General features: G+C 38.5%; 1 protein-coding gene and 1 long non-coding RNA gene across 4 annotated transcripts in view; one reads left to right on the top strand and one right to left on the bottom strand.

Moving 5' to 3' along the window:
• DNAH5L (dynein axonemal heavy chain 5-like) overlaps positions 1 to 27,499 on the top strand; it is a 148,852-nt gene that overhangs the window by 81,931 nt on the left and 39,422 nt on the right. For all 3 annotated transcript variants that reach the window (XM_040696426.2, XM_040696427.2, XM_040696425.2), the window contains 10 exons: positions 416 to 696; positions 1,040 to 1,255; positions 3,952 to 4,119; positions 11,873 to 12,091; positions 14,375 to 14,551; positions 18,380 to 18,574; positions 19,424 to 19,579; positions 19,845 to 20,027; positions 26,097 to 26,267; positions 26,664 to 27,042. In XM_040696426.2, the coding sequence (XP_040552360.1) occupies positions 416 to 696; positions 1,040 to 1,255; positions 3,952 to 4,119; positions 11,873 to 12,091; positions 14,375 to 14,551; positions 18,380 to 18,574; positions 19,424 to 19,579; positions 19,845 to 20,027; positions 26,097 to 26,267; positions 26,664 to 27,042 (2,145 nt within the window). The remainder of the gene's footprint in view (positions 1 to 415; positions 697 to 1,039; positions 1,256 to 3,951; positions 4,120 to 11,872; positions 12,092 to 14,374; positions 14,552 to 18,379; positions 18,575 to 19,423; positions 19,580 to 19,844; positions 20,028 to 26,096; positions 26,268 to 26,663; positions 27,043 to 27,499) is intronic.
• LOC121110092 lies at positions 2,408 to 3,603 on the bottom strand. Its single transcript, XR_005857888.1, has 2 exons — positions 3,375 to 3,603; positions 2,408 to 2,722 (listed from the first exon to the last, which is right to left on the bottom strand). It is a non-coding gene; the product is annotated as an uncharacterized LOC121110092 (long non-coding RNA).

Below are 27,499 nucleotides of genomic sequence, written 5' to 3'. Positions count from 1 at the left end.
TCAAGAATCTAGCCATATGTTTAATGTAGAAGCTCAGCCTAATCTCATCTTCGCTTGCAGTATTTAGAATGTCAGGTTCCTATTCTCTGTTTTGTGGATCTTTGGATCTTAGGAACAGTTTTGTACTTCATATAGTCTAGTGAATTTTGCACCGTTTGCATTATTTAGCATCCCTCTCACATATAAAAATATAAATAGGTGACCAATGACAGATTCTGAGGACTTTTACCCATAAAATAATAATAAAAAATACATGAAATATTAAACAAATATTAACCCTGCTTAATCTAGGTGGGGATCACTCACTGGCATTTCTAAATGTGAGTATGAGTGACTTATTTTCAGTATCCAGATCACTTCATTGAGGTTTTTCTCTCACGTACTCATATTGCTGTGTGGAATTTGTTCTACACAGGTCTTGCAAAACTGATGGAAGCTGAGGTTTCAGTAAATCAGCTTTCCAAAGAGCTGGTGATGAAGGAGAAAGATTTGGCTTTAGCTTCAAAAAAAGCTGATGAAGTTTTATTGGAAGTAACAATGAAAGCCCAAGCTGCCGAAAAGGTGAAAATGCAGGTGCAAAAGGTAAAAGACAAAGCTCAGGCCATTGTGGATGACATTGCCATTGATAAAGCAGCAGCAGAAGAGAAGCTTGAAGCTGCAAGACCTGCTCTGGAAGAAGCAGAGGCAGCCCTGCAGGTCAGAATCAAAGATACTCTGAGCATACATGTATTTTGTAATTGCTGTTTGTGGAATATTGTGTCTGAAAAAATAAAATAATACAAAAGGGCTATCACTGACATGGTAGAAAAAAACTGAAAAGTGAAGTAGTGAAGTGGTAAAGATAAGAAGTATCTCGTCTACCGTCAGGTAACAGGACGAGTCACTTAGTGGTACAAGCAGTCTGGCCTTTCTGTAGTGCTACTTCTGGGTCACCTGCAAAACAGAGGCAGTGGCATTAAATATGCAGTCCCCTGCAAAACGTCTTTCTCTACCATCAAGTGATGGCTTAAATAAATTGATTATTTTCTTCTCTTCACAGACAATAAAGCCCTCTGACATTGCAACTGTTCGCAAACTGGGTAAACCTCCTCACTTGATAATGCGAATTATGGATTGTGTGTTACTTTTATTCCAAAGAAAAACAGACTCAGTAACAATTGATCAAGAACGCCCGTGTGTGAAGCCATCATGGACTGAGGCTCTGAAACTAATGAATAACTCTGGATTTCTTGGCATGTTGCTTAGTTTTCAGAAGGTAAGAAGTTGTTAGTGGTATTATTACTCCCATAGCTATCTTAGAGAGAATGTAAAATCATCCTCATATTTGTGTGTTCTATCATCCACAGGAACAGAAGGTCATAGGTAGTCTGAAACACATTAGGTTTTGTGCGTCTATTGTTGCAGATAACTGTGTCTGTTTTCCTCTCCGTTTTCATGGTTCTTTATTTCAGTAAACTTTCTCCTGGGCCACACAGTTACTATGGCAGACACAATTATTCCAAGCACTGGATCAAACCTTGAGAAGCTGGACTATATCTTTACTTAAGCAGCTCTTGCTTCTCAGTAGGAATTTGCCTAAAAAGTTGTTGATTTTTTGGTTGTTTCCCCATCTCTAGTGAGATGGTCTCCACGTACCAGACCTGTTTGCATATAAGGTGCTCCAGAACACCATCTCCCAAATTATTTGATGGGGTGGAAATACAGAAGAGAATGAAAATCCTGCAAAAATACAGAGCTACTGGGAACTTTTGGGGCTATTTTATTAGAAAAGTAGTAAAGTTCAGAATGATAAACCAAATGAAAGAAAAAACAAATAGATTTTTACTTCTTTTAGGGGCAAAAGCCTGACCCATTTACAGCAAGATTCTCTAGACTGTGGTGCGAGGGGAATTTCTTGGCAGGGAAGAGGAGATATAGCTAGACATGTAGCTAGACCAGAAGGAGACCTGGGATGGATTATGGAATGGCAAAATCAGGGCCCAACTCTAAAACCCAGAAAACCAAGCAGGTTTTGGCAAAACCTGTGTTTTCTGCTGTGTTGCAGAAAGCTCTGTTCATTTGTGCATGGATTCTTGAATCAGCTTCAGCTGTGCATTTTGCTGATGTCTTTTTAAGCTACTGGAGTTCTTCTGTTGTGCAGACGTGGCTTGAAACTGCTACTCTCGCTATCCCCAGGAGCTGCTTCTCCCTGTGAGCCATATTGACATGGCAGCACGTGGAAACTTGTGCAGCCTCTGCAGACGGTCTCTTTCTGGGGCTGACAATCTGGCCACTTTTCCAAGTGCTGCCTTCTCTAAACAGATAGAAGAAGTGAGTTTAAAGATAATGGGGACCAATTATACACTCCTTACTCAAGCATATGAGGTTTCCAATTTTAGCACTTACTGATACTACGTGTCCCTGCTGGTAGTTTGGAACACATTTAGCTTTATTCAGAGCAATCTGAACAGCCTCTGTGAAGCTAAGTTCCTGCTGGAACTCTACTGATGAATGTGACAAGGAATTCCAGATTGCATCTATCCCTGATGAATTACTTTCGATGTCGTCCTTTGCCTTATTTCTTGTTTCCAGTATTGACCATATGTGGGAAGTAAGGCCATCGTGTCTGGAGTTCTGAGTATACCATACTGCTTGTTCTTTTTGTGAGATTTTCGATATTTTCTTTTTGTTATGCAAGGAAGATCAGTGGAAGAAAAAAACTCCTTGGGTTTAAAATTTGTTCCTGAAAAGGAAAAGAATGACATTTGAATATGATCTTAGGCCACTGTTGTTTGGTCTTTGTTGCGCCCTTGCTGTCTTGCTAACTTGTAATTTCAAGTAGGAGAATAAAGAAATCATAATGTTTATCCAGCATAACTCTTCATTTTAGCAAATGCTTATAATTAGAACATCGTAATATATGATTTTAGGAATAATGTAATGAATGTCTTTGTTATTATTATAGTAGATAGGGATCAGACAGGTATAGGACTGTCCTTTCTGATATGTACCTCCAAAAGAAGGGTATGTTGCGTAATGCTATTAATAGAGGATCATTTTTAGATTCATTGCAAGAAACTTGTTAATACATTGCCAATAAAAGGAAGATTCTTAATGCTTCTGTTGTTAAGCAACTATTATTACCCTGTATAATCTATTCTACTCTCTACATTGCTTAAGGAGATGAATTCCATTTTCTTCTGACACTTGTGTAATTATAGATTAACCACCGTCATCAAAGATCTGGCTTTTCATACTCTCAACAGAAGGGAGAAAAAAGTGTAAGATTAGAATAATGAAGTGAAAAGCTGAAAGAAATCACATTTACAGTTAAGGAAAAGGGATGGTTTCAATGAAGTCAGTGTCGGTTTCTCTACAGAAATGAGAAGTTTCACCTTTTCCCTTTCCCAGGCTTCACACTGAACTCCCTCTGCTTACACTATGATTTGTGTGATGTCATGGTGAGCTGGTTCAGGGAGCTTGCCTAGAAGAAAAGAGAACACTGTTGTGTGCTGGCTTGGATTTCTAACATATCGGCTTCCAAACTAGCTCACTGAGAGCATTGATGATGTCATTAAAGATGTGGCAAGAGCAGATCTTGAGGCTGAAAGGAAAGAAGGTGCAGAGAGCTGTAACAGGAGGTAGTTAGACCAGCTTAGGTTGTCAGGAACTACAAGTGTGAGTAATATCTCTAAATATTATGGGCCAAATAAATGTATGAAATGTAAACTCTAGTCAACTTTTTTTCAATGGAAGTAGGAGCTATTTTTACTTGAGTTCACAAAAAAATCCCAACAACTAATCTGTCCTTTTGAAGAGTAGAAAGCAATGTCTGTGTTCATGAACAATATTTATTTCATTTCTTTTGTAAGAAGTGGAAGAGTCACATGTTTAAAAAGAAAAGTGTTTTGGTGAAGCAGACTTTATTTTAACATCCATTCTCAAAAATATTTTTTCCTTTCTGCTGTCTAGGACTCAATTACAGGAGAAATTGTGGAGCTCTTAGAACCTTACTTGGACATGGAGGATTATAATCTGGAGATGGCTAAAAAAGTGTGTGGGAATGTAGCAGGTTTGTGCTCATGGACACAAGCAATGGCTTACTTCTATGGTATTAACAAAGAAGTCCTTCCTCTTAAGGTATTTAATATTATCATTTCATTTTTCTGAGAGATAACTATGGTCAAAGGCAAAAAAATGTAAGTATTTTGGCTAAAAAAGATAGCGATTTACAAGGGATTCTTATTTCTTCATGCACAATTTTGAAGCCCAACACTGAGAAGTCAAAGAAGTCCTGCCATTTTTTCCCCTTACACAGCTACACTGTGGTACAGTTGTTACTTGTGTGCATGCAATCAATTTTCAGTGGGAGTGTTCAGTGCACAGATTCTTTATACAACTTGGCTATTGGCAAGTGAGAGTTACTATGTCTGCCCTTGGTGCCAGGCACTGCAGTTTCAAGAAGATTTCCCCTCTGTCTTACTGGCCTGGGAAGGAGCGTGCCTTGTCATGGTCCTGGTGGAATCTGTGAGAGACCTTTCTTGACAAAGAAGTATTTTTTAGTGAATTTAGCTGGAATTGAATTATCTAAGAAAATTTCTGAGTATCAAGTTGCTACAAGTGATTATATATGTATTATGTAGTCACCTGGCACAGAATTCTGTAGGAACAGTGAAATTATTGTAAAATTACAGTAGAAAGGGATCAGCTGCCATTATCTGCACTGCTAAAGATAGTTTTATTATCTTGGAAATGTCTAATATATGAGCGTATTAAACAATAACTTTGAATATTTATATAGTGATTTATAGTAATTGCTTATATGGAAAATTTTATTGGGTTTTTTTGAAAGAAATACATACCAATCACTTGTGCTTCCACTGTACTTATGCTCAGTCTCCTTTTGTGTAATTCACTGTGTACACTGCATGTTCAAAAGTCTTCACACGTGCTTTTAGTTTATCTGGATTGATCTAACTCAAATTCATTAAAACATAATATTTTTGATCCAAGTAACCATTGACCGTATTTTTGTGATTTATATTTTTAAAAATAATAGAACGTTCACTACTGAAAATAGTATCTGATGTGCACCTACTCAGATCTATAAGAGAAAAAAAAAAACACAAGGGGAAATAATGGACTGATGAGAAGGTGCAACTCTAATAAAAGCTGTTGAAGTGCTCTTGCAGTTTTTAATTGTACATGATTTAAAGTTACATATTAATTTAACTTTATATTTGTATATTTACATCCTGCCACACTGGAACTGATAAAAAGCTAGGCATGCATTTCTTGGCAAAGTGATACCTATTGTCAGGTATGGCAATAGTTTCCTTTATTTTAAAATTGGAGATAATAGAGGAAGAAAAGGTTTGAAGAAGATACTGTGGGAAGCAGTAGAGTGATACTAAGAAAATAATTGAAAATAAATGTACAATTAGATTTCACAAAGGACTGACACAGAGTAAATCATCCAGTGCTAAAAGCAGGTTTAGTGAATGAATTAATCAAACTGCTTTATCCTAACTGCAGTTCTAGGAGACAGCCCCTCTTCAACACTTGCGTAATCCAGCCAGTGTATTTTTTAGTTGCATCTTAAATGGGACTCAGTGACTCCTTAATCTTAAATGTGACACTGTATGAAAACTGACTAATAATGACTTATATTTTAGTAATTATTGTGTATAAGTGTGCAAAAATGAATTCTTCCCTTGAAATGAATACCTACACTCTTCAGATATGTGGCCTGCAGCCTAAGCGTCACTACTCAGAGTTGAACACAGACACTACAAACATTGACTGCAAATGTAGTGTGGTTGTTTATCATAAAGCAGCCACCATTTATTTACTGCTTTCCTGTAGACCCTCAACATGACCATGAGCAGTTCCTCTCTAGTTTGTTTACCAGTCAGCAAGCCTGCGGGGTTAACCCGATAATTCTGAAACACCATCTTCTATTTATCCATTAGTTGAAGAAAATAGCAGTAGGATGAGGAAGCCCTGGCTTTAGTTGTGATTGTGCTAGCCTCCAATTAACGTAAGGAAATAATTTCCCTTGGAAATGTCTCCATAATTTTAATTAAGATCTCCTTAGGCTGTTATGATGATCAAGAAAAGTTTGTCGGTAGTTTATAAATTCTGTTTGATATGAATAATTGTCTCTATTACATGCTGCTTGAAATATGAGACCTCATTGCCTTTTCTGCTTTTGTTTGTCTCTTTGTTGGACTATATCCCACAGGAGGCAATAACTGGAATTTCACTTTAGGAGAAACAGTGTGAAAATCTGGGGGCCAACCTTTTAAATAAGAGTGTGCTTGTCAAGTTGATACCCACAAGCATTTGAGTATGAATTCAAGGAAGTCATTTATTTGGAGAGTGGAAAGGAGGATTAGATCACCTATAACAAAACAGGTTAAAGTCAGGACATGTAACTTGGAAAGGAAGTGAGGAATCTTTCAATAGTTACTGAGGCTGCATAAAGCAGATAAGAGGCAGGATCTCCATGCCTTTCAAAGGTTGTTTTAATTCCCCCAAACAGTCACTGATAGCAAAGAAAAAGAGGACAAGATTTTATTGTCATTTTGCACAGATCTGTTTGCGTGTATATATATGCATGTATGTATGTATTTTTATGTGTGTGTGTGTGAGTAGTAAATTTTTGAGATGAAGACTAGCCATTTTTTTTTAATGTCTGCAAAACCTATGTATGTGCTTGCTCCTTCTATAACGTTCCCCTAAATTATCTCTGAGTCCAACCTTCTCATGATGTTGAGGCTCTGATCAGGATGATACAAAAGCAGTGGACCATCTGTGTGAAAAATCAGCAGTAAGCTGGGGCAGAAGCAGCTAAAGATTGCATTTCCATGAGGTAATGTCAGCCAGATATCATGAAAGAAAAAAAAAAGACCAATGCGATCATCCACTGCATCCACAAAGCACTTCTAGTAAAGTTTCCTGTATTTACTGAGCAACAGCTGCTCTTCATGGTGATCAGGGGTTGTTCTAGGCATTCCATTCATGAGCAGAGAGATTTTTATCAAATAAGGCATTTTTATCTATTTTTATTTAAATGCCTTCCAGAATCAGGACCAGTTATATTCAGCGGTTAGCAAAATGGAGTTTGCAGTGAATCAGTGAGGAACTTGAGGCTATGGCAATACTGATAAATTAAATAGTGCGACTGAACTTCAGACACTAAAAAATGAGCATCTATGCTGTTAAATTGTTAGAATGGTCCCTAGTGTGTACTTGATCTTGGCCAGGCAGCATTTTCTCAGTGGTCTCTGGGCACCTCTCAGGAACTGGCCTAGCCAAAGAGCCTTTTCTGCAGGTCTGTTTGCATGCAGCATGATGTTTTAGAGGCTGGGAGAGTTTTACGTGAGCTGATTTACTCTTACAGATTTCAGTGCCAGAGGTAGGTTCTGGACATGTTTAATTTAATAGCATAGCGGTGGATTGTAATTACTTGTTTATTTTTCCTGTTTTTATGTGGAATACAAAAAGGTTAAGAGGGGCAAAATCATCTCACCACCTGCTGTGAAGGCTTCTTAGATGACCTCTTGGAATAAGGCAAAGTAGCTGCTCAACAGTTTAGTCTGTGTCGATTAATGACACTTGGCCTATGCAGACAAATGCAGGATGGAGGATGCAGAAAAAGCAAATGAGGCACTGGCTGAAGCAGACATGAGGGTGTTGTGTGGTTCCCCACAGTGCCAGTGGCAAGGAAACGCCAAAGACATGGCTCTTGCACAAGCCTCCAAGTGTTCTCATGTAACCCCCCTATCCAGGAGCTTGCAGTGTGGTTCTCATGTCCTCAATCCTCGTGATTCATTCACATAAAATCCATTTACCAGGCTTTCACACTGCATCCAACTGGAACAAATTCTGAATCGTTGCTTTGCTGCGTGACTCAGAGAGATGAAACGAAGGGTGTGAATCTTGTTCGCATACCAATGTCACTAAAATTAGAAAGGCCGCAATGGTTCTTTGTGGTAGGGAGACACATTTCCTTCCCTCTGTTAATTGGCTGGAAATCTTCATAAGAAGCTTCTTGCAACTCTAATAGCCTTCTTGGCAGGAAAACTTTCCTTCTGCTTTCATGGCAAAACTGCACAGGAAGCTGCCAGCCAATCTGCTAGTGATGTCTATATGAAAGCAGTGTTTGTACCCATGTAATTTTGAAATGTGGAATTGGAGAGAGAGGCAGAGAGTGCTGATTTCCAGGGAGAACCGAAGCAAGTAGTCTCTGCCTTGGGGAGTCACATACATTGGTAACCCAGGTATGCTAGCATTCATTCTTGTGCAACCAAGCATCGTTCATCGCATATGATTAAGCATCCTACAGATCAAACCAATACCAAAATATACTAATACTTTATTATTACCCTAAACTTAGCTGAAAACCTTGGTTAAATAGTCTATAAAATTACTCCTTATAATAAGTCTTCTGCTAGAGATCCCTGTAATGCCTTACTAATTTGGGGACTTTCCATGTTAGAGTGCAATAGATTTTTAATTTGCACTCATCTGAAGTGTTTCTTAGTGAGATTGATTTATTTAGTTTGTGCCTACATCTTCAAGGCTGGTAGCCTTGTAGAAGTTTTTAAGAAATAGAAAGTCTGTTTTATTCATATTTTGTACCTCTCCGTGCAGTTTATTGCTGTGTGGAGATATGGCTTTTTCATATTTGCAAGGCACCACTGCTTGCATGTATTGGCCATTCTTCTTCACTATGGCTCACTGTGTATTGCTATGGTAGATGCCAAGGTGAAATATGAATCCTCACAGCCAGGTTTAATTTTCCTGTTCTTCCAGCTGTTCTGTCTTGGCTGTTCTTCCCAACTTTCCAATGATATTTTTCCCTGTGTCACCTCACCATTTGTGAGCTGTGATGAAGCAATGCATCATAACTTTGCTTTACTCTCATTCTTGGCTCTCATGGATCATGAGATGATGTTCTGCACGAGAGGAGGAGGAGGCTAGGTGGCAGAGAGAGGGATGCTGCAGGGTCCTCTCTGGATCTCAGTAAAAGATCCAACAACAAATGGCTTAATAAGGTAATTGCTTCAGTAAGACAGAACAAAAAGAGGAGTATATGATAGCTTTAATGACCAAAAGAGAGTGGTCTTTCTCCATGAACAGGATCTGCTCTGCATGGCATACCATGGGAAAATTCATTTAGGCTCTGTCTAATGTTGCATAAACATGGGGTGCTCAACATCTCAAGGGATATAAGACTCAGTACCTACACTTCTTATGCCTGTTTTATTGGGGCACTGTTTTCTTAAGACATCTGTTGTCAGTCCTTTCTTATTGGGATCTAGAAAGGGCCCTGCTACATCTCTTTGCCTTCCCTGGTGTTGAGCAGAGGAACACTGTGTCACCTACTCAAAACTCCTGTAGTGTTTAAGCTTTTCCGGAGAGTCCAAGATTCACTAAAATAGTATCTGTGATTCTGAAATCTGCTTAGCTGAGTCTTACCAAGACTCACTGGTCTGCTGATTCAACAGTGTCTGTCAATAGGAGATGCTCTTTAATATGCACTTTGATAAATAAGAGTAGAATAAAAATATTTCAGCATCTTTACATGATGGATATTTTATGAGTGGCCATTTTGCTGGCTTATCTCCATTATAAAATATTTGTTTATCTCTAGGATCTGTCAACAGATGCAGTGGCTACAGTAAATGATGTTTTTGCTGATAGTGCTGTTCTCTGGAAGTGTAATACTGAAGTGTTAAATTTGTGCTTCAATGATTATTGCAGATACGCTTCTCTAATTGCTGGCAGACTTATCTTGAAACATGCTGGACTCCATGCTCCACTTTTTATCATGCCTAATCTCATAGAATCATATCATATCATAGAATGGCCTGGATTGAAAAGGACCACAATGATCATCTAGTTTCAACCCCCCTGCCATGGGCAGGGTTGCCAACCACTAGACCAGGCTGCCCAGAGCCGCATCCAGCCTGACCTTCAATGCCTCCAGGGATGGGGCATCCACAACCTCCTTGGGTAGCCTGTTCCAGCGAGTCACCACCCTCTGTGTGAAAAATTTTCTCCTAATATCTAACTTATACCTCCCCTGTCTTAGTTTAAAACCATTCCCTCTTGAGCTATCACTATCCACCCTCATAAACAGCTGTTCCTCCTCCTGTTTATATGCTCCCTTCAAGTAGTGGAAGGCCACAATGAGGTCTCCCCAGAGCCTTCTCCAAACTAAACAAGCCCAGTTTCCTCAACCTTTTCTCATAGGAGAGGTGCTCCAGCCCTCTGATCATCTTAGTGGCCCTTCTCTGAACCTTCTCTAAGAGCTCCACGTCCTTCCTGTACTGGGGGCCCCAGGCCTGGACGCAGTACTCCAGATGGGGCCTCACAAGAGCTGAGTAGAGGGGGACAATCACCTCCCTCTCCCTGCTGGCCACTCCTTTTTTAATGCAGTCCGGAACACAGTTGGCTTTCCAGGCTGCAGGTGCACACTGCTGGCTCATGTCCAGCTTCTCGTCTACCAGGACCCCCAAGTCCTTCTCTGCAGGGCTGCTCTCAAGGAGATCTTCCCCCAGTTTGTATAAATACCTGGGATTGCCACGACCCAAGTGCAGCACTCTGCACTTGGCCTTATTGAACCTCATTAAGTTTTCATGGGCCCACTTCTCCAGCCTGTCCAGGTCCCTCTAGACGGCTTCCCTTCCTTCCAACATATCAACCGCACCACTCAGCTTGGTGTCATCCATAAACTTGCTGAGGGTGCACTAGATGCCATTGTCTTGGTCATTGATGAAGATGTTGAAGAGCACCGGTCCCAAGACCGACCCCAGAGGAACACCGCTTGTGACCAGCCTCCACCCTGACACAGACCCATTGATAACAACCCTTTGGCTGCGTCCAGCCAGCCAATTCCTAATCCATCAAACAGTCCATCCTTCAAATCCACAAAATGGGATTTGGTTCCTCTCTTATTTTATTTTTTTTCCTAACCAGTACAAGAATTTGCTGATTTTAGTATAGTTAGATAAGAATTAAATTTATCTCTTTAGTCAAGATTTAATGTCAAAAAACAGCCCAAGGTTATACGCTTTACTAGAAGTCATCCCAGGGTTTCCTTGCTCTGCTCTGATGTGATGTGAGCATTGAGTTTCATATTTGTAATAAAACATTTTTACAGATTCTTAGTTTCCATCTTTGTAACTCCTAGAGCAGGAAAAATAAAAGTGCCTTAAATACTCAGAGCAAATGGAAACGAAGTTTATCTGTGAGCGTTTCATAAGCATTTTGTCAGCTTCTAATCTTTCACAAACAAGTATTTGGAAACACATTCTGGATTCACAGAATATGTATACTTTTTTCTTAGTAGTAATAGAGAAATGAAGAGGCCAAGTTTAAAAGTCTGTCAGCTTATCATTCAAATTTTCATAGACACACATGAAATATCTTCAGAGCTTTAGTCTCCAGAGGAGCAAAAAATGTGTTTGTTACATTTTAATTGTAGAAGTAATTGATGAGGAAAGAAAGAAGAAGATTAGTTTCCACTATCATTATTATTATTTTATAGTCTATGAGTCACAATCTTAATTTTCTTTTGCACTGAGAAGATATCACAGGAAATATTGTATGCAGTACCTCATATATCTAGTATACAGCTATTTCAAGGGTATTGTGCTTATAAACCATTAATCGTTGTGTGATTAATGGATCATTCTGAAAATATTATTAAAACATTTTAAGATTGCATTGAATAACAATAAAAAGGAAAAAAAATGCTTTTATCTTGCGTATGTATTATTTGTAGAAGTTCTCGATGCAGTACAGTATATGCCACTAAATGAATGTCATTGACTTGCCAAATAACAAGTATTAATGACTGTTTACTTTGAAATGCTTCTAGGCAAATCTAGCCTTGCAAGAGGGAAGACTTGCAGCTGCCCAAACTGAACTGAATAATGCACAAAATCAGCTGGATGAGAAGCAGATGGAACTGGATCAAGTACAAGCCATGTATGATGCTGCTATGAAGGAGAAGCAGGCCCTACTTGATGATGCCGAGGCTTGCAGGAGGAAGATGAACAATGCCACTGCTCTGATAGAAGGCTTAGGTGGAGAAAAGGTGCTGGCACATTATGAGTACAGTTCTAGCACAGAGTTGGTCTTCAGGTTTGAGAATAACCCATATCAATCGTTAGCAGTGCTCAAGAAATTCAAGGCAAAGTGATGTCTTGGTATCATATGACACTATATTTTAGTTACACATGTGGGCTTTTTTCTTTTTTTCTTGAAATCAATGTATCTAACAAAGTTAAACCATTTATTGTGTTAGCCAAATTCTTATGTATAATGACCATATGACTGGTATTGGGATAACATTTGAAATGAAAGCCAAAGAGCCAAATTCCTTTTAACTTCAGTATGAAGAGGAATTAGGCTTAACCTAAATAATTGCCCTAAAATATTCATAAGAAGGATTACTCTTTTTTTTCTCACCAACTATACAAGAATAGAAATTTGAAGCTTGACTAATATTCTGAATTATATTTTAAGTTCAGATTGCTACTGAAACCTTTTACAGAATTATGGGCTAATCTTTATCCTCTGCACTGAGCTTTAAGTTTTACTCTCCTATGCAGATTTTTATAGCTTCAGCTTATAATAGAACGTGAGAGTTTCCCAAAAAAGCAGGATGTCTTTTTTTTAATTGGCTGATTATTTGCTTTGAGAAGTCCTTATTTGTAATCACACAGAATCAAAACTAATGAGAGCTTTGACCTTCAACCATTGAATCCTGTAAGGCCAGATCTCAAGTGTTTGTAAAGATGTGCTTCAAACTGTTTAGTCAAAAATATTAGATGCTGTGGCATATTTTTGATTTCTCAGGACATTATCCAATAGAAATTTGAGTATCTCAAAAGATAGATTCCACAGCCTCTCTTGGCAACTATTCCAGTCCACAACCACTCTCACTCTCTTTTTGTATACTTGAATGGAATTACCTGTATTTGAATTCCTGCCCACTGCCATTTGTCCTTTCACTGTGTACCATTCTAAAGAGTATGGCACCATCTTCTTTGCTGTCACTCATGACATATTAACACATTGCCAAAATTCTCCCCGGGAGCCTAAACAGGAGCCTAAACAGTCTCTAAGACTCACTAAGACTATTCTCATATGACAGAGGCCCCAATTCCTGAATTATCATTTGGGCCCTCTGCTTAACTCTCTCTAATGTGTCCATATCTGGTGAGCTCAGACCTGAGCACAGTACTCCATAAGTGGTCTCACCAGTGATAGCAGAAATAATCACCTCCTTGGAAGTGTTTCCAGCAGTTATCTGAAGGTAACCCCGGATGCTGTTGACCATCTTTGCTGTGAGCATTTGTTACTGTCTCATGTTCCACTTGGTGTCTGTTAGAGCTTCCAGGCCTTTTTCTTCCCAACTGCCCTCTAGCTGTCAGTCCCAGCTGGGACCATAGTGATGCACTGAGTTTTTCCTTCTCAGAGACAGTACCAACACTTTCCTTTGTTGAACTTGAGGAGATTCCCATTGGTCCTTTTTCTCCAGCCTGTTGAGTCTACTCTGGATGGCAGCCCATTTATCAAGTCTATCAACTTGCTGAGAGTGCACTCCCTTTATTTTCTAAGGGTCATTCATTTTACCCTTATAGGAGTGATATTTTTATTTGCTTTGTCCTCAGGAATCACTCTCAGTCATAGCGACCTTCCAAAGACTACTGACCATCCAGAGACTCAGATGCAGAACTCCATGCATTCCAGCTGCTTTCTCACATAGATGGAAACTACTCCTCACCGTTCCAGCCTGTCCTTCAGGCTGTATCCCCATGAGACTCTGTAGCTGCTTGCAAACCTATAATTCCTTCTGTTTGTTCTCTGTGCTGTGCACAGTAGTGTATGAGCATTTCAGAGAGGAGTCCAACTGTGCTGATTTCCCAGAACCAGTATGAAAACCATCGTGGGGTTCTGTCTGGTAGGCAGTACCTTTTTTTATGTAGATATGCTTCAGGTGGTCCTCTGTTTTATTGATTGTTAGGTTTCTACTCTATACATCACTCTACACATTTTCTTTGCCAGCGTGGTCCTTCAGTTCTTCACTGATTGTTGCTTGTCCTCTCCCTCCCTTTCCATTCCTTCTTTAAAGCCCCCTCTACTGGTTTGGCCAGCGTGTTGGCAGAGATACTTACTCCCCGCTTAGGTGGCTGCCATCTCTTCCAGTAAAACTTCTACTTCTGAAAAGAATGATTTAAAGAAAAAAAAAAAAAAAGATATTTGTGGTTCAAGAACAGTCATCTACCTGGAAGAAAGAGAGAGATTCTGAAATTGGATCTTCATGGTTAGGTTTGTGTTTATTTAGTCTTCTTTATAATATTTTTACATACAGCTTCGTTGGACAGAAAGCAGCAAAAACTTTCAAAATCAAATTACTCATTTAGTGGGGAATGTCCTTCTGGCCACTGGATTTCTCTCCTACTCTGGACCTTTCAATCAGGAGTACAGGAATTTGCTGCTCCATTTGTGGAAAAAAGAGATGAACAACAACAAGATCCCATACAGTAATGTAAGTGTTCATACTTTGTTTTAACTTTATTTATTGCCTTGCAGAGAAATAATGTTAAGAGCAATCGATTCCAGAAAAATACTTAATTGGAAAATTATTTATGGGCTGTCATATTTCATCATATTTTTAATAAATAAAAATTCTGAACAGTTGACAACTGAGCTTCAAAAAATTCTCTTAATACTTTCATGCATTGCAATATTAGTGCACAGGACAACACTCTGGCAAATCTAAGTCAGAGAAGCTACCTGAGATCTGCTGTCCTAGAAGAAAATTGCATAAAATGGAAATGAAGTCAAAATTAGCAGTTTAGATCAGAACTACTGCAACGTAAGGGGTTCCATCAGGTAGTCAGATTTTTTACCCATGGTAATGTTTTTCACATGTACCCTGTTGCATCTGTGATTTCAATCATAGAGCAAATCAGCTACATCTAGCATTTACCAAAAGTAGAAAATACCTGTATCAAAGAGAACACGCGTTGTAACCATCTCCCTTAACTTTTTAAGTTATCATGTTATAAAGATTAACTTGCATGCCCCTAGAGTTTTCCAGGCAGTCTCCCAAGTTAGGCCCACAGAACAGTGAAGAGATGGATAGATTAGTCTGTGGCTTCTGGGCTGGCTGGGAGTTATGCCCCAGTCAACTACCAGCATTTGCACTATTTCCACTTTTACCACTTACAGTCTCATGTGTTGCCATTAAAATTTTTTTCTTTCTCTAGATATCCACTTTTCACTCTGAACTGTGAATCTAAAATATAAAGAGGGAATTTGGAAGAAAGGGTTTTTCTGTTCTTTTTTTTTGGTATCTATTCCATATTTCTGACAAATTCCACCATACATTCTTTAACTTACTGTTCTTAATAAGCAAAATTGTGAGCAGATGGAGTCTTCTATTCCTATACTATTTTCATTATTTTCATTTAGATTTATTGAAGTACAATGTTTTAATAATCTAACTTGCTAGAAAATATCTGTAAAATGGAAACACAGTTTTTCCTTTTTCAGACTTCATGCTCCACATTTAGTCTTCACGTAGCTAAATTTTTGGTCAACATAAAAATGCTCTTACACCCCATTATAGGATGGACTATTACACATTTTTTATCAGAAATAGCCCCTCTGTACCCTCATGTATTAGCAATTAATACCCTCCTGTTGCACCCTCTGCTGTTTCCTCGTACTGTTTAATATAGTTTAACTTCAGGTGTCTTGTTGAAATGATTAGGTTAAAAACAACCCTGTGTTTTTTAAAAACTTTGATTTACACCAGTTCAGCTTGCTTGACTTTTAACTGTTAAACTGATGTAGGCTTGTCACCAGTAAGACTGTTCTTTGTGAGTTTATTACAGCTTCCCCTTAAGCGGCCCACGTCTGTGCAGATACAGGTGGCCTAAAATGCAACTGAGGTAATGACCCATCATGCAGCTTCAGTTCCCTGAACACATCATGTACTCACTTTAATGAAGTGAGAAACCTCTGTGCTGGGGCTGCTGTATAGGGCAGGCTCCTTTCCATGAAACAATGAGCAACTTGTGTACGCCTGTGGCTGTACCACTGCGAATGTGTTGAAAGTGGTTACTATCCCTGCTGCATCTTATTGTCAGCTTCTTGGGGGATTTGAGACTTAAAACCTATATTAGGGGGACTGCTTAGCCACAGGAGGTTTGTCATGCTCTTCAACCATAGAAGTTATTTGTGATTTTTTAAAATTATTATTATTATTATTATTTTCCATTTAGTTGGTTAACATGGTGGATAGTGCTTCTCTTAACAGTGATTGACTTTGAGCTGGCAGAGTAAGCCTCACAGCCCAGCCCAATATATGGTATGACTTATGAAGATGAATGATTCTGACTTGCCCAGCAAAGCTTTTTGAGAGCTCCAGATGAAAAGTAATATGTAAGGCCTGGATGGATTTATTAATAAAGTACCAGTCACAGTGCAGTCTCAGGCAAGATTCTTCACCAGCGTGTTATGGGACTTATCCTACATACATTTATCCCAGGGAGGCTCTTTCTCAAACCCAGTGTACAAAATGTTCTTAAAATCTGCTTACCTTGGAGAATATCTGTCAAGATTCCTGCCATTTCATGATATGAACTTGGATATATAATGTCCATAGAGTACAAGAAAGAAGGAACCAAAATTTTGTCTCTGTGAAAATGTTATGACCACATTGCTACTAAGCTTCAGCCTTCAAAACTTGAGGAATACTTTTTGATTATTTTTGTGCTGCTCATCTTTATGCTTTTTTCCTATGGATGGGCTAGACACAGAATGTCATAATTAACATGAGTTTCGAACCATAATTACCATCCTGTTTAGATAGCTGCTGTTAAAGACAGATTTCTGATTTCAATGACAGTATATGGAAGAGCGTTATAATTTTTTTTCCAGCAAATTAAGTACTCACAAAAGGCAGCAGATGGGCCTCTCTTGATACTTCACACCACAGGAAAAAAAGCTGCTTTGTAGTTCAAGGAAGAGGCTTGACATCTGCCTTACTTTGTCACAGACTAACTGGCTGTGGGTGTATGAGTCATTTAGGCATACCAATTTAAAGAGAGCTGTTTCAAATTAACTGTCTGTTGGTGTAGCTAGGCACTTAAATGAGCTAAGTTTCAGAGTTGCAGAGTGGCTGAAACTCTGTACTGCAGTAAAAAAAAAAAAAAAAAAAAAAAAAAAGCCAAAAACTAAAAGAGGTTTGGATGCTACTGAGCTGTTTAGTATATTAAATATGGCCTTAGGTTCCAGTTGCTGACAATTTTGGCCATTAAATTCTCTTATGTTCTTTTCACAACTGGAAACCAAACTCTTAAAGTTTCTCTGTCTTCTGAGAATAATTTCTGTTGCTTCATTCAGATTCTTCAATAATGAGAGTAGAAAAAAGAGCAGAGAGTTAAAAAACCTTCTAAGTCTTTCAACCACTGGTGTTACTAATTTATGATTATCACAGGTCTGACATTACCTGAAATCTTGTTTTAGACTTCAGCTGCTAAATTATGTGGTTTTTTTTTTTTTTTTAAGGTTTACAGGCTTTCTCTTTCTTTTTAGAGAACTTTGTAGAGAAAGGTTAAAAAAAATAAAAGTTCTTGAGTGAAAAATGAAAGGGACAAATATAAAATATTCAATTTTATTCTTTTTAAACTCACGTCATTATCATAAGACTTCAAAAAATATTTTGGTGAGCTTGATTTGTGATTTTAAGTACTGTTTCCCTCACATACACATTTTTGAGAGGTCAGTCAGTGTTCCTAGTGAGTAAAATGAAACAAGTTGGTTGTTAGGTACAGTTGAACTTTAGGAGAGTATATGAGCTGGGAAGAGTTTTGACCATAGCAGCAATATTTTTCCATGATAGCCTGTACAGGTAGGTCTGTAACATGTTTTTTTCTTTCTCCACAAGCCATCCTGTACTCATATACATGATTGAAGGGCACTTCATAGTTTTATGTCAGGAGGAAGCTCTTCTGACCAGTGTGGCCCTCATGAGGTAACAAGAAAAGAATTTGACAAGATCAAAATCAGTTTGCCATAAGATACTGAAGTGTCTTCAGAGTTTCTCCAACACTATTGCTCTCTTTCTTTCGTGCCATTCACGTCATTTAAGAATTAATGGACCTTCAAAGCTCAGATGGAATTCACTTTTATTATTGCCCCACTTTAAAATGTTTAGGCCTTGAAGAAAGAAAAGACAAACAATAACTACTAAATACATTCCATCATTCATTGTGATCAGAATAAGAAGGCAGCCCTTCCGCTGGATGTTTTAATGTAACTCCTTTAACCGGTAGTAATTTTGTCATTACGTATTTTCTATTAGGACCTGAACCTCACCAGTATGCTTGTTGACAATGCTACAGTCAGTGAATGGAACCTCCAGGGTCTTCCAAATGATGACCTTTCAATTCAGAATGGCATAATTGTCACCAAAGCATCTAGATATCCTTTGCTGATTGATCCACAAGGTCAAGGAAAGATCTGGATTAAAAATAAAGAAAAGAATAATGGACTACAGGTAAATGCTTCATTTAACATGGTCTTGTTGGGATTACATTTTTGTTCAGTCACACTCTAACTTCATCCCTCGGTTTTACTTGGACTAAAAAGATACTATTTTTGTTGAAACAGGTATACCTATTTTATAGCAGAGCTAAAAATGCAGTGTGATGTGACATAATACACTGTTTAAAACCTGTGTTATATGCCTCTAGATATATTAATTTTTTGAAAAATTGTAATTTAATTATTTTAATCTTAATTATTTTTCAAAGAGTAGTAGTGCCTGCAAGACAAAGTCTTCATTTTAAAAAACATATCTATCCCAGTTTGTTTTCTGGTAAGAAGCACCCCCAGATCATGTCATAACAGATGCTTGGAAAGGCTGTTCAATTCTAATCTCAAAGGCTTACATTAAATTTACTAAATTTATTAAATAAATGAAAAATAATCAATGTGATTCTTATTAAGTTTAAGACTTGATATTGTGAAGTGGAAACTGAATTGGCAATTCAGAATCTGATATAGGATATGCAAGATTGGTACTTGACCAGACCCTATAAATACCTGCTTTACATTAGTGTTTCAAGCATAAATCCACTAATGTTTAAAAGGTATTAAAAAAACACAGTAATAATATATAGAGATAGGTAGTAGACAACTAAACATACAGATAACAGTAAAAAAACCAAGAAAGAGTGATCCCCTGTTCTGTTAAGCTTTATGGTTCCTTCCATCTTCCAACCCAAGACATTCTATGATTCTATGATATCCAAGGATAAGTATGACTTTTGAAAGCAGCAATACATTTTGTACTTTTTTCCATGTGCTTACAAATGCATGATATGTTGTGAACCAATCTTCCTAGGTTACAGCTATGAACCACAAGTTCTTCAGAAGTCATATAGAAGACAGCCTGTCTCTTGGCCGACCCCTGTTAATAGAAAACATTGGAGAGGAACTTGATCCTGCTCTAGATAACATCCTGGAAAAAAATTTCATAAAATCTGGTTCAGCACACAAAGTAAGATGAATTGTGAACGTGAAAGTAAAAAAAAACGCATAGGGCAGGTGCTGCGCATCTGATAGTCTGGATGATATGAAGATTCATACCTTCGCTATGCTAAAATAAGATAAGCAATGAACTCATGAGTTTTCTTATTTGTGTAAAAAGTGTTCATGAAATAATAATAAAAAATATTTAATCTGTTTTTCATTGATGAAATGACTGTTTTTTTCTGATTTCAACTTTTGAAAACTAGATTGTTTTTGTTTATTATTGTTTTCAGGTGAAAGTAGGTGACAAGGAGGTAGATGTCATGAAAGGGTTTACCCTTTATATGACAACAAAATTGGCTAATCCTGCCTATACTCCAGAAATCAGTGCAAGAACAACAGTGATTGACTTTACTGTTACCGTGCGAGGGTTGGAAGATCAGCTCCTTGGCCGTGTCATCCTCACAGAAAAACAGGTATCTAGTAATTTTCAATATTTGTATAGAGGAAAGACTTGTTCAGTTTTTGCACTGTGAGTGTCTTGGCTGAAATCAAATGCAAGAACAAAAATGCACATGTAAGTTTATTTTTTGTGCTTTTTTTGAAGGACGGTGTGGAGCTGGTTCTTAATTGAATTGAAGGACCTAGACATTTGTTATAAGATCTGGCCTTGGAAAGAGAAAAAAGAAAATTATTCATTAAAAGTACATCATGGGCATACACATGACTTATATAAAGCATTTTTATTCCTTCATATATAGTAAACGCTCCTCTTTCAGTCAAAAAAAGTCTTTTATTTCTGAATTCTTTTTTAAATTTAATTTGAATTACATGAATAAATGCTTATGAATTCAAACTACTTTTGCCAGCCAGCTCGAGTGTGCAAGAAGATATGAAATTTTTAAGGAGCCCTCAAAACAGACTTGACCCTGCTTATAATCAAATTTCCATTGATTATATGGAAACAAATATAAGGAAGAGTATTTTCTCATAGGTGTCTCTCAGAAATTTAATTTCATAATACAAGATCTGAGACATCCTCCAAAGCAATTCCTGTTCTTAAGTCATTCCTGTTTCTTTTTGTATGACCTAATTTAACTGACTACCCAAAAAACTTGGAAGTCAATTCATCACAGACACTGGGGACAAATGTGGGTTGTGGTTTGTTTTTTTTCATTTTTATTATTTTATATTTTACTGTGGCAGTCAGCCAATAAATACATTATATTGTTCAGTTATTCTAACATGAAATATTTGCTTATTTTCCCATTAAAATGAAAGCATGGAAGTTGTATTTCATAGCAAATGGAATGTCTTATATATTTCAAAATGAGTATTTCATAATTGTATTTTTTGTAAGAAAAAGTAACAAGTTTTGGGTTAGCAGAGCTGCTGCTTTCAAATAAAAAAAAGAAAAATAAGATTGGTTTGCACAGAATAGTTTAGAGTAGGTTACACATGAAAATGTCCAGGTAGGTTTTGAATATCTGAGACTCCACAATGTCTTTGGGTAACTTGTTCCAGCACTCTGTAGCCCTCAAAGTAAAGAAATTTTCCTCAAGTTCATGTGGAACTTCCTATATTCCAGTTTCTTCCCCTCGCCCCTTGTTCTGTCACTGGCCTAAGCTGAAAAGAACCTGGCCCCATCCTCTTTACTCCTGCCCTGATGGGAGTAAAAGCCTGTAGACATAAGGGAGATGCTCCAGGCCTCTAATGATCTTCGTATCTTTCTACTGGACTCTTTCTAGAATTTTCTGTCTTTCTTGAACTGAGGAGCCCAGAACTGGAATCAGTACTCCCATAATAACCTTACCAGGGCAGAATAGAGAAGGAAGAAAACCTCCCTCATCATGCTGGCCATGCTCTTTTTAATGCACCTCTGGATACCATTGGCCTTCTTGCCCACAAGGGTATACTGCTGGCTCATGGTCAGCTTGTTGTCTACCAGAACACCCAGGTTCCTTCTCTGCAGAGCTCCTCTACAGCAGGTCAGCCCCTAACCTGTACTGATGCGCGTGATTATTCTTTCTCTGGTGCAGGGCTCTGCACTTGTGCTTGTTGAATCTCATCAGGTTCCTCTCCACTCAACTCTACAGTCTGTCCAGGTCTCACTGAATGGCAGCACAGCTTTCTGTTGTGTCAGCCACTCCTCTCAGCTTTGCATCATCAGCAAACTTACTGAGGGTGGACTCTATCCTTTCATCCAGGTCATTGATGAAGATGTTGAACAAGACTTGACCCAGCAGTAACCTCTGGGGAACACTACTAGTTACAGGCTTCCAGCTAATCTCTGTACTGCTGATCACAAGCCTCTGAGTTCTGCCAGTCAGCCAGTTCTCAATCCACCTTGTTGTCCACTAATCAATCCCATGCTTTCTAAGCTTATCTATGAGGATGTTATGGGAGACAGCACCAAAAGCCTTGCTAAAGTCAAGGTACACAACATCTGCTGCTCTCCCTTTATTTGCCCATCTGGTCATGACATATAAGGCTACCATAGAATCATAGGATCTTTTGAGTTGGAATGGGCACTTCAAGGTCATCTTGACATCACCAATTCCCCTGTGATGAACAGGGACACCTACAGCTACATCTGGGTGCTCAGAGTCCCATCCAGCCCAACTTTGAATGTCTCCAAGGATGGGGCTTTCACTAACTGTCTGGGCAACCTGTTCCAGCATTCTTACTGTAAAAAAATTCTTCCTTATGTCCAATCTAAATCTCCCTTCTTTTCATTTGAAACTATTTCCCCTTGTTCTATCACCACAGAGCCTGCTAAAGGATCTGTCCCCTTCTTTCTTATAGCCCCCTTTTAGATACTAAAAGACTGCTTTCAGGTCACCCCAGAGCCTTCTCTTCTCCAGGCTGAACAGCCCCAGCGCTCTCAGCTTGTCCTCACTGGGGAGGTGTTCCAACCCTTGGATCATGTTCGTGGCCCTCCTCTGGACATGCTCCAACAGGTCCATGCCTCTCCTGTACTGCAAACTCCACATCTGGATGCAATACGCCAAGTGAGGTCTCATCAGTGCAGAGTAAAGGGGCAGGATTACCTCCCTTGACCTGCTGGCCTCACTTCTTTTGATGCAGCCCAGGACATGATTGGCTTTCTCATAGGCTGTGAAGGCACACTTGCTGGCTCATGTCCAGTTTACTATCCACCAGTACTCCCAAATCCTTTTTGCATGGCTGTGCTACCTCCTTACATCCTTCAACTTGTAATGATAGTGTGGGTTGCCACGACCCAGGTGCAATACCTTGTACTTGGATTTATTGAACCTCATGAAGTTAACCTGGGCCCACTACTTGAGCCTAGGTCTCTGAGTAGTATTGCTAGTTTCAGGCATTTTGACTGCACCACACAGCTTGGTCAAGATGATCGGAGAGGTCAAGTATGATTTCCCCTTGGTGCATCCATGTAGACTACTCCTGATAATCTCCTTTTCTTCCACTTGGATGGAGATGACATTCAGAATAAGCTGCTCCATCACCTTCTTAGGGATGGAGGTGAGGCTGTCTGGCCTATAGTTCCCTGGGTACTCCTTAGTATCCTTTTTGAAGACTGGTGCAACGTTGGCAGTCCTCCAGTCCTCAGGCACCTCTCTTGTTCTCCGTGACTTTTCAAAGATGGTAGGAAGTGGTTTGGCAATAACTTCTGAAAGTTCCCTCAGCACTCATGGGTATGTCCCATCGGGGCCTATGGATTTCTGTGCAGTGAGTTTATTCTCAACCAAGGAGTTTTCCTTTGCCCAGACTCTCTCTCTTATCTCCAGGGTCTGGGATTTCTGAGGGGCAGTCTTAGCAGTAAAAACTGAAGCAAAAAAAAAACTATTCAGTAACTCCTCCTTCTCAGTGTACTTCATTATCTGAGAGGGCACCCACCTTATTCAGCAGTGGGCTCAGATTTTCCCTGGTCTTCATTTTGCTATTGTCATACTTAAAGAAACCTTTTTGTTGTCCTTCACCTCCCTCACCAGGTTTAATTCAAAGTGGGCCTTAGCCTTCCTTATCACATTCCTCCCAAGTGGCCAGACCCCTTTTCCGCATTCTGTGGACTTTCTTCTTCCATTTGACTTTTTCCATGAGCTCCTTGCTCATGCATGTAGGTTTCTTGCCACCTTTGCCTGATTTCTTACTCTTGAAGCTGCACAATCTTGACCTTGGAAGAAGTGGTGCTTGAATATCAACCAACTCACTTGGGCCCCCTTACCTTCCAGTGCTTAACCCATGGGATACCTTCAGGTAGGTCCTTGAAGAAGTCATTATTGACTCTCCTACAGTCCAGGATTGCAACCCTACTTATTGCCTTGTTTCTTCCATGTCAGATCCTGAACTCTGCTATCTTATGGTCACTACAACCAGGGCTGCCCCTGGCCTTCACATTCACAGCCAGTCCTTTGTAAGAACAAGGTCCAGCAGCACACATTTTGTCATTGGCTGCTCCACCAGCTGCATCAGAAAGTTATCTTTGGCGCACTGCAGGAACTTCCTGGGCTATGTGTGCCTGGCCATATTGTTTTTCCAGCAAATATTCAGGGTGATTGAAGTCTCCTATGAGAACCAGTGCCTGTGGTCATGAAGCTACTTTCAGCTGTTTGTAGAAGGTCTCATCAACTTTCTCCTCCTCATCAGGCAATTTGTGATTATAGATCTTTGATGAGAGAAGGAGGTTTCAGTGTCTTTTCAAGACAGAAGTGATTTCTCATGGCCTGCAGAGAAGCTTCTACTTTTAAATGCTCAGATAAAAAGTGGTGTGAGTACCCTTTAGTCTGGTGTTGTTTTTCTTTCCCTGGACAAAACCATTACAGAATTCACATTGAATGTATATAATAATACAAGCTAGAAATTATTTACTGAAAAATATTCATCCAGTGCAGTGTATCAGCTGAAGGGAGCTGCAAGGATAACTATTTAGTATTAGCATTAATTACTGTGCAGGGACATTGTTGCAGGTGATCCACATTTATTAAGCCATTCCATTTAGCAGATATGAAGAAATCATGGTTATTCTGTCTCAGTAAGAGATGAATGTCCTGCCATGGGTAGCCAAGGGAGCTCTGATAAATTTAGTTCAAAGAAAAGACAAAGCATTAAGAGAGAATCTGAAAAGCAGGTTTTCTATTAGAAACAAGAAGACAAATTTATGATCACTGAGCTAAAGTAATAGATTAAAGGGACTGAGACATTCTTAATGATTGTTACAGTGATCAATGAAATACATGATCAAAGAAATATTTATTTTTTTTGGCTTTAAAGATTGCTCCTCTAACTGTTTGGAAAAAAAATATCATCGGCATCTTTTTCTACTTTGATAAAGAAGTTGCTGCCAATGTTTGGGTTCAGAGCAACTAGTCTTTATGTTACAAATGTGGTCATGAAATCCACTTGCAAGCAAAAGCTTGGCACCTGATATATTTGCTCATTTTTGGAAAGATACGCTTTAAAGTCTTACAAATTGAATGGGTAGGGTGCCTATTCTTAAATAAGCATGGCTGTAAATAGAATTTAAGCACATACTTTAATGCATATTTAATTATTCTGTAGAACTGGTCCTATTGTGTAATTCTAACCTTTTTTTGTGCATTAATGGAAGAGGAGAAAATGCAGAAACTGAATCTGAATGACTGAGGCATAAGTCATTCTCTTCTTTTAGGGCTCATTTATTTGTAGCTTCCACAGAGCTACATTCTATAGCCCCAGAATATATTATGAACAGATTTCCAAATAAGAAGTTTGCGAGAATGAAGAAATTTGTCACTCCCTCTCTGAAATGCAAGAGAGCTTCTCCTGTACTCTATAACTTCATACATCTCCTTATTCTCTAACTTGTCACTTTGACAAGAATGAAAATAAACCAAAGCCGTAGGTTTAGGCAGACTGGTATTATTAACTGCCTTTTTCTTACAGGAATGTTGACTTGATTGATTAAATAAAGCACCTAGCAAGGGTGTCTCTAAGCTGTGTAGGACTGTGCAATACAGATGCCTCATTTCACTTGGCACTGTGTTGATTTGTCTGTTATTGTCACTTGCCATCGCCTGTCTTGTAGAAATTGAATAAAAATTCCACATCACATAGATAATAATTGTTGTAGTATTTTCTGTTTTCAAAGCAGTGGGGGAGTGTATCTTGCAAAGTCAGAGGATGATAGAAATTAGAAATGGAATAGGCCACCCAGGCAATTTTCCTAAAATGTAAGATCAGTCCATACAATGCATTTTTCAGTCCTTTGTCTGATTCAATTTTAAGTACTTAATGTAATGTGGCTTTTATCGTTTCCCATTGGAAGCTAGTTTCAGTGCTTTGTGTATCTTACTCTGAGGAAGCTTGTTCATGTAATTCTGATGCATATTCACTCCTCGGTACGCAGCATTAATCAAACAAATGTGGTACACATATAAATCACTCTAGCATATAATGATTCCATATTTTATAGAAAAAGCAGGAAACCCTCCAATCTATCATGCATTAAATCAAATTTTCTGTGTCATTTTACAGCTTTTTTTTTTTAAATTAATTAATTAAAATGTCTGATTTTCTGAGTACAGGAACTTGAAGCAGAAAGAGTCAAACTGATGGAGGAAGTGACATCTAACAGGAGAAAAATGCAGGAGCTTGAAGATAACCTACTCTTTCGCCTAACAAGTACAGAGGGCTCTTTGGTTGAAGATGAGTCTCTAATAGAAGTCCTAAGAATCACTAAAACGACAGCAGAAGAGGTAAATTTTGAATACCTTGCAGATGCGTTTTGTAATTATAATTTGAAGATATTTTTTCTGTTTTTGCTTTCCAATTTAGAGTTTCTATGCAGCATTGTACTTCTTAATAAGTAGTAGAAACTGTATAATTGTCCATTATAAAAATGTTACAAAATTAAACTATTACCTGGATAATTTTCTATATTCCAGACATACCTTGCAAGTGTTAATTTGAATCAAATCCTCTTGTGCTTGGTGTTTGAGCACATGAAGACACAATTGCCTCTCTTGAAACACCAATAAAGCTTGACTGAAAATACCAATGTGATCTTAATCAAGACCTTTTCCTTTTGCTTGTGCAGCATAAATCACAAGTGACATGACTAAATCTGCATTGTCTTTTCAATTAATTTTAAGGTCAGTGAAAAATTAAGCATAGCAGCAGAGACGGAGGTGAAAATCAATACTGCACGTGAAGAGTATCGGCCGGTTGCTGGTCGTGGCAGCATTCTTTATTTCCTAATTGTGGAAATGAGCTTAGTGAATGTCATGTACCAAACATCCTTACGGCAGTTTCTTGGCATTTTTGACATGTCAGTGGAAAGATCTCAGAAATCTCAGATCACAGGAAAAAGGGTGATGTATATAATTGATCATCTCACCTATGAAGTCTTCAAGTATACGGTTCGAGGGCTGTATGAAAATCACAGATTCCTGTTTACATTGCTGCTGGCGTTGAAGATTGACTTGCAGGCCAAGAAAATTTCACACAGTGAGTTTGAGACACTGATCAAAGGTAATTTCTCCATACATATTCTCTATTTGCATATGTCTGTGGACTGACAAATTCAGATTTTGCAGTGCTTACACTAGCAATATGTTCTATCCATTAGGAGTGGTGCTTTTTAACTGGTGACTGAATACGTGTATATTGCAAAAGAGAAGTTTACAATGTAAAATTTACAAAACAAAGAATGTAGACTATTTGTTGTCAAAATAATGCTAAAATGAGTTTATTTAACAGTTTTGCATTGGATAACAGAAAAAAAAATGGCTGTTACTTTGTAATTTTCCCCTGCATGCCTCTTTTTTTTTTTTTTTTTGAGTTGACACGTGCTTTCATCTATGAGCTTGGAGACAGTCAGCAAAATCTCTTTTAATTGCTGGTGAGCAGGTATATGAAGACATGGGTACTCTGTACCACATTTAAGTGTGATTGTAAAAAGAAAGTAGAAATTTGTTGGACATTGTAA

Source organism: Gallus gallus, chromosome 2, assembly GCF_016699485.2.
Source record: "Gallus gallus isolate bGalGal1 chromosome 2, bGalGal1.mat.broiler.GRCg7b, whole genome shotgun sequence".
Taxonomy (NCBI): domain Eukaryota; kingdom Metazoa; phylum Chordata; class Aves; order Galliformes; family Phasianidae; genus Gallus; species Gallus gallus.
This window is presented reverse-complemented; position numbering and strand designations above follow the sequence as displayed.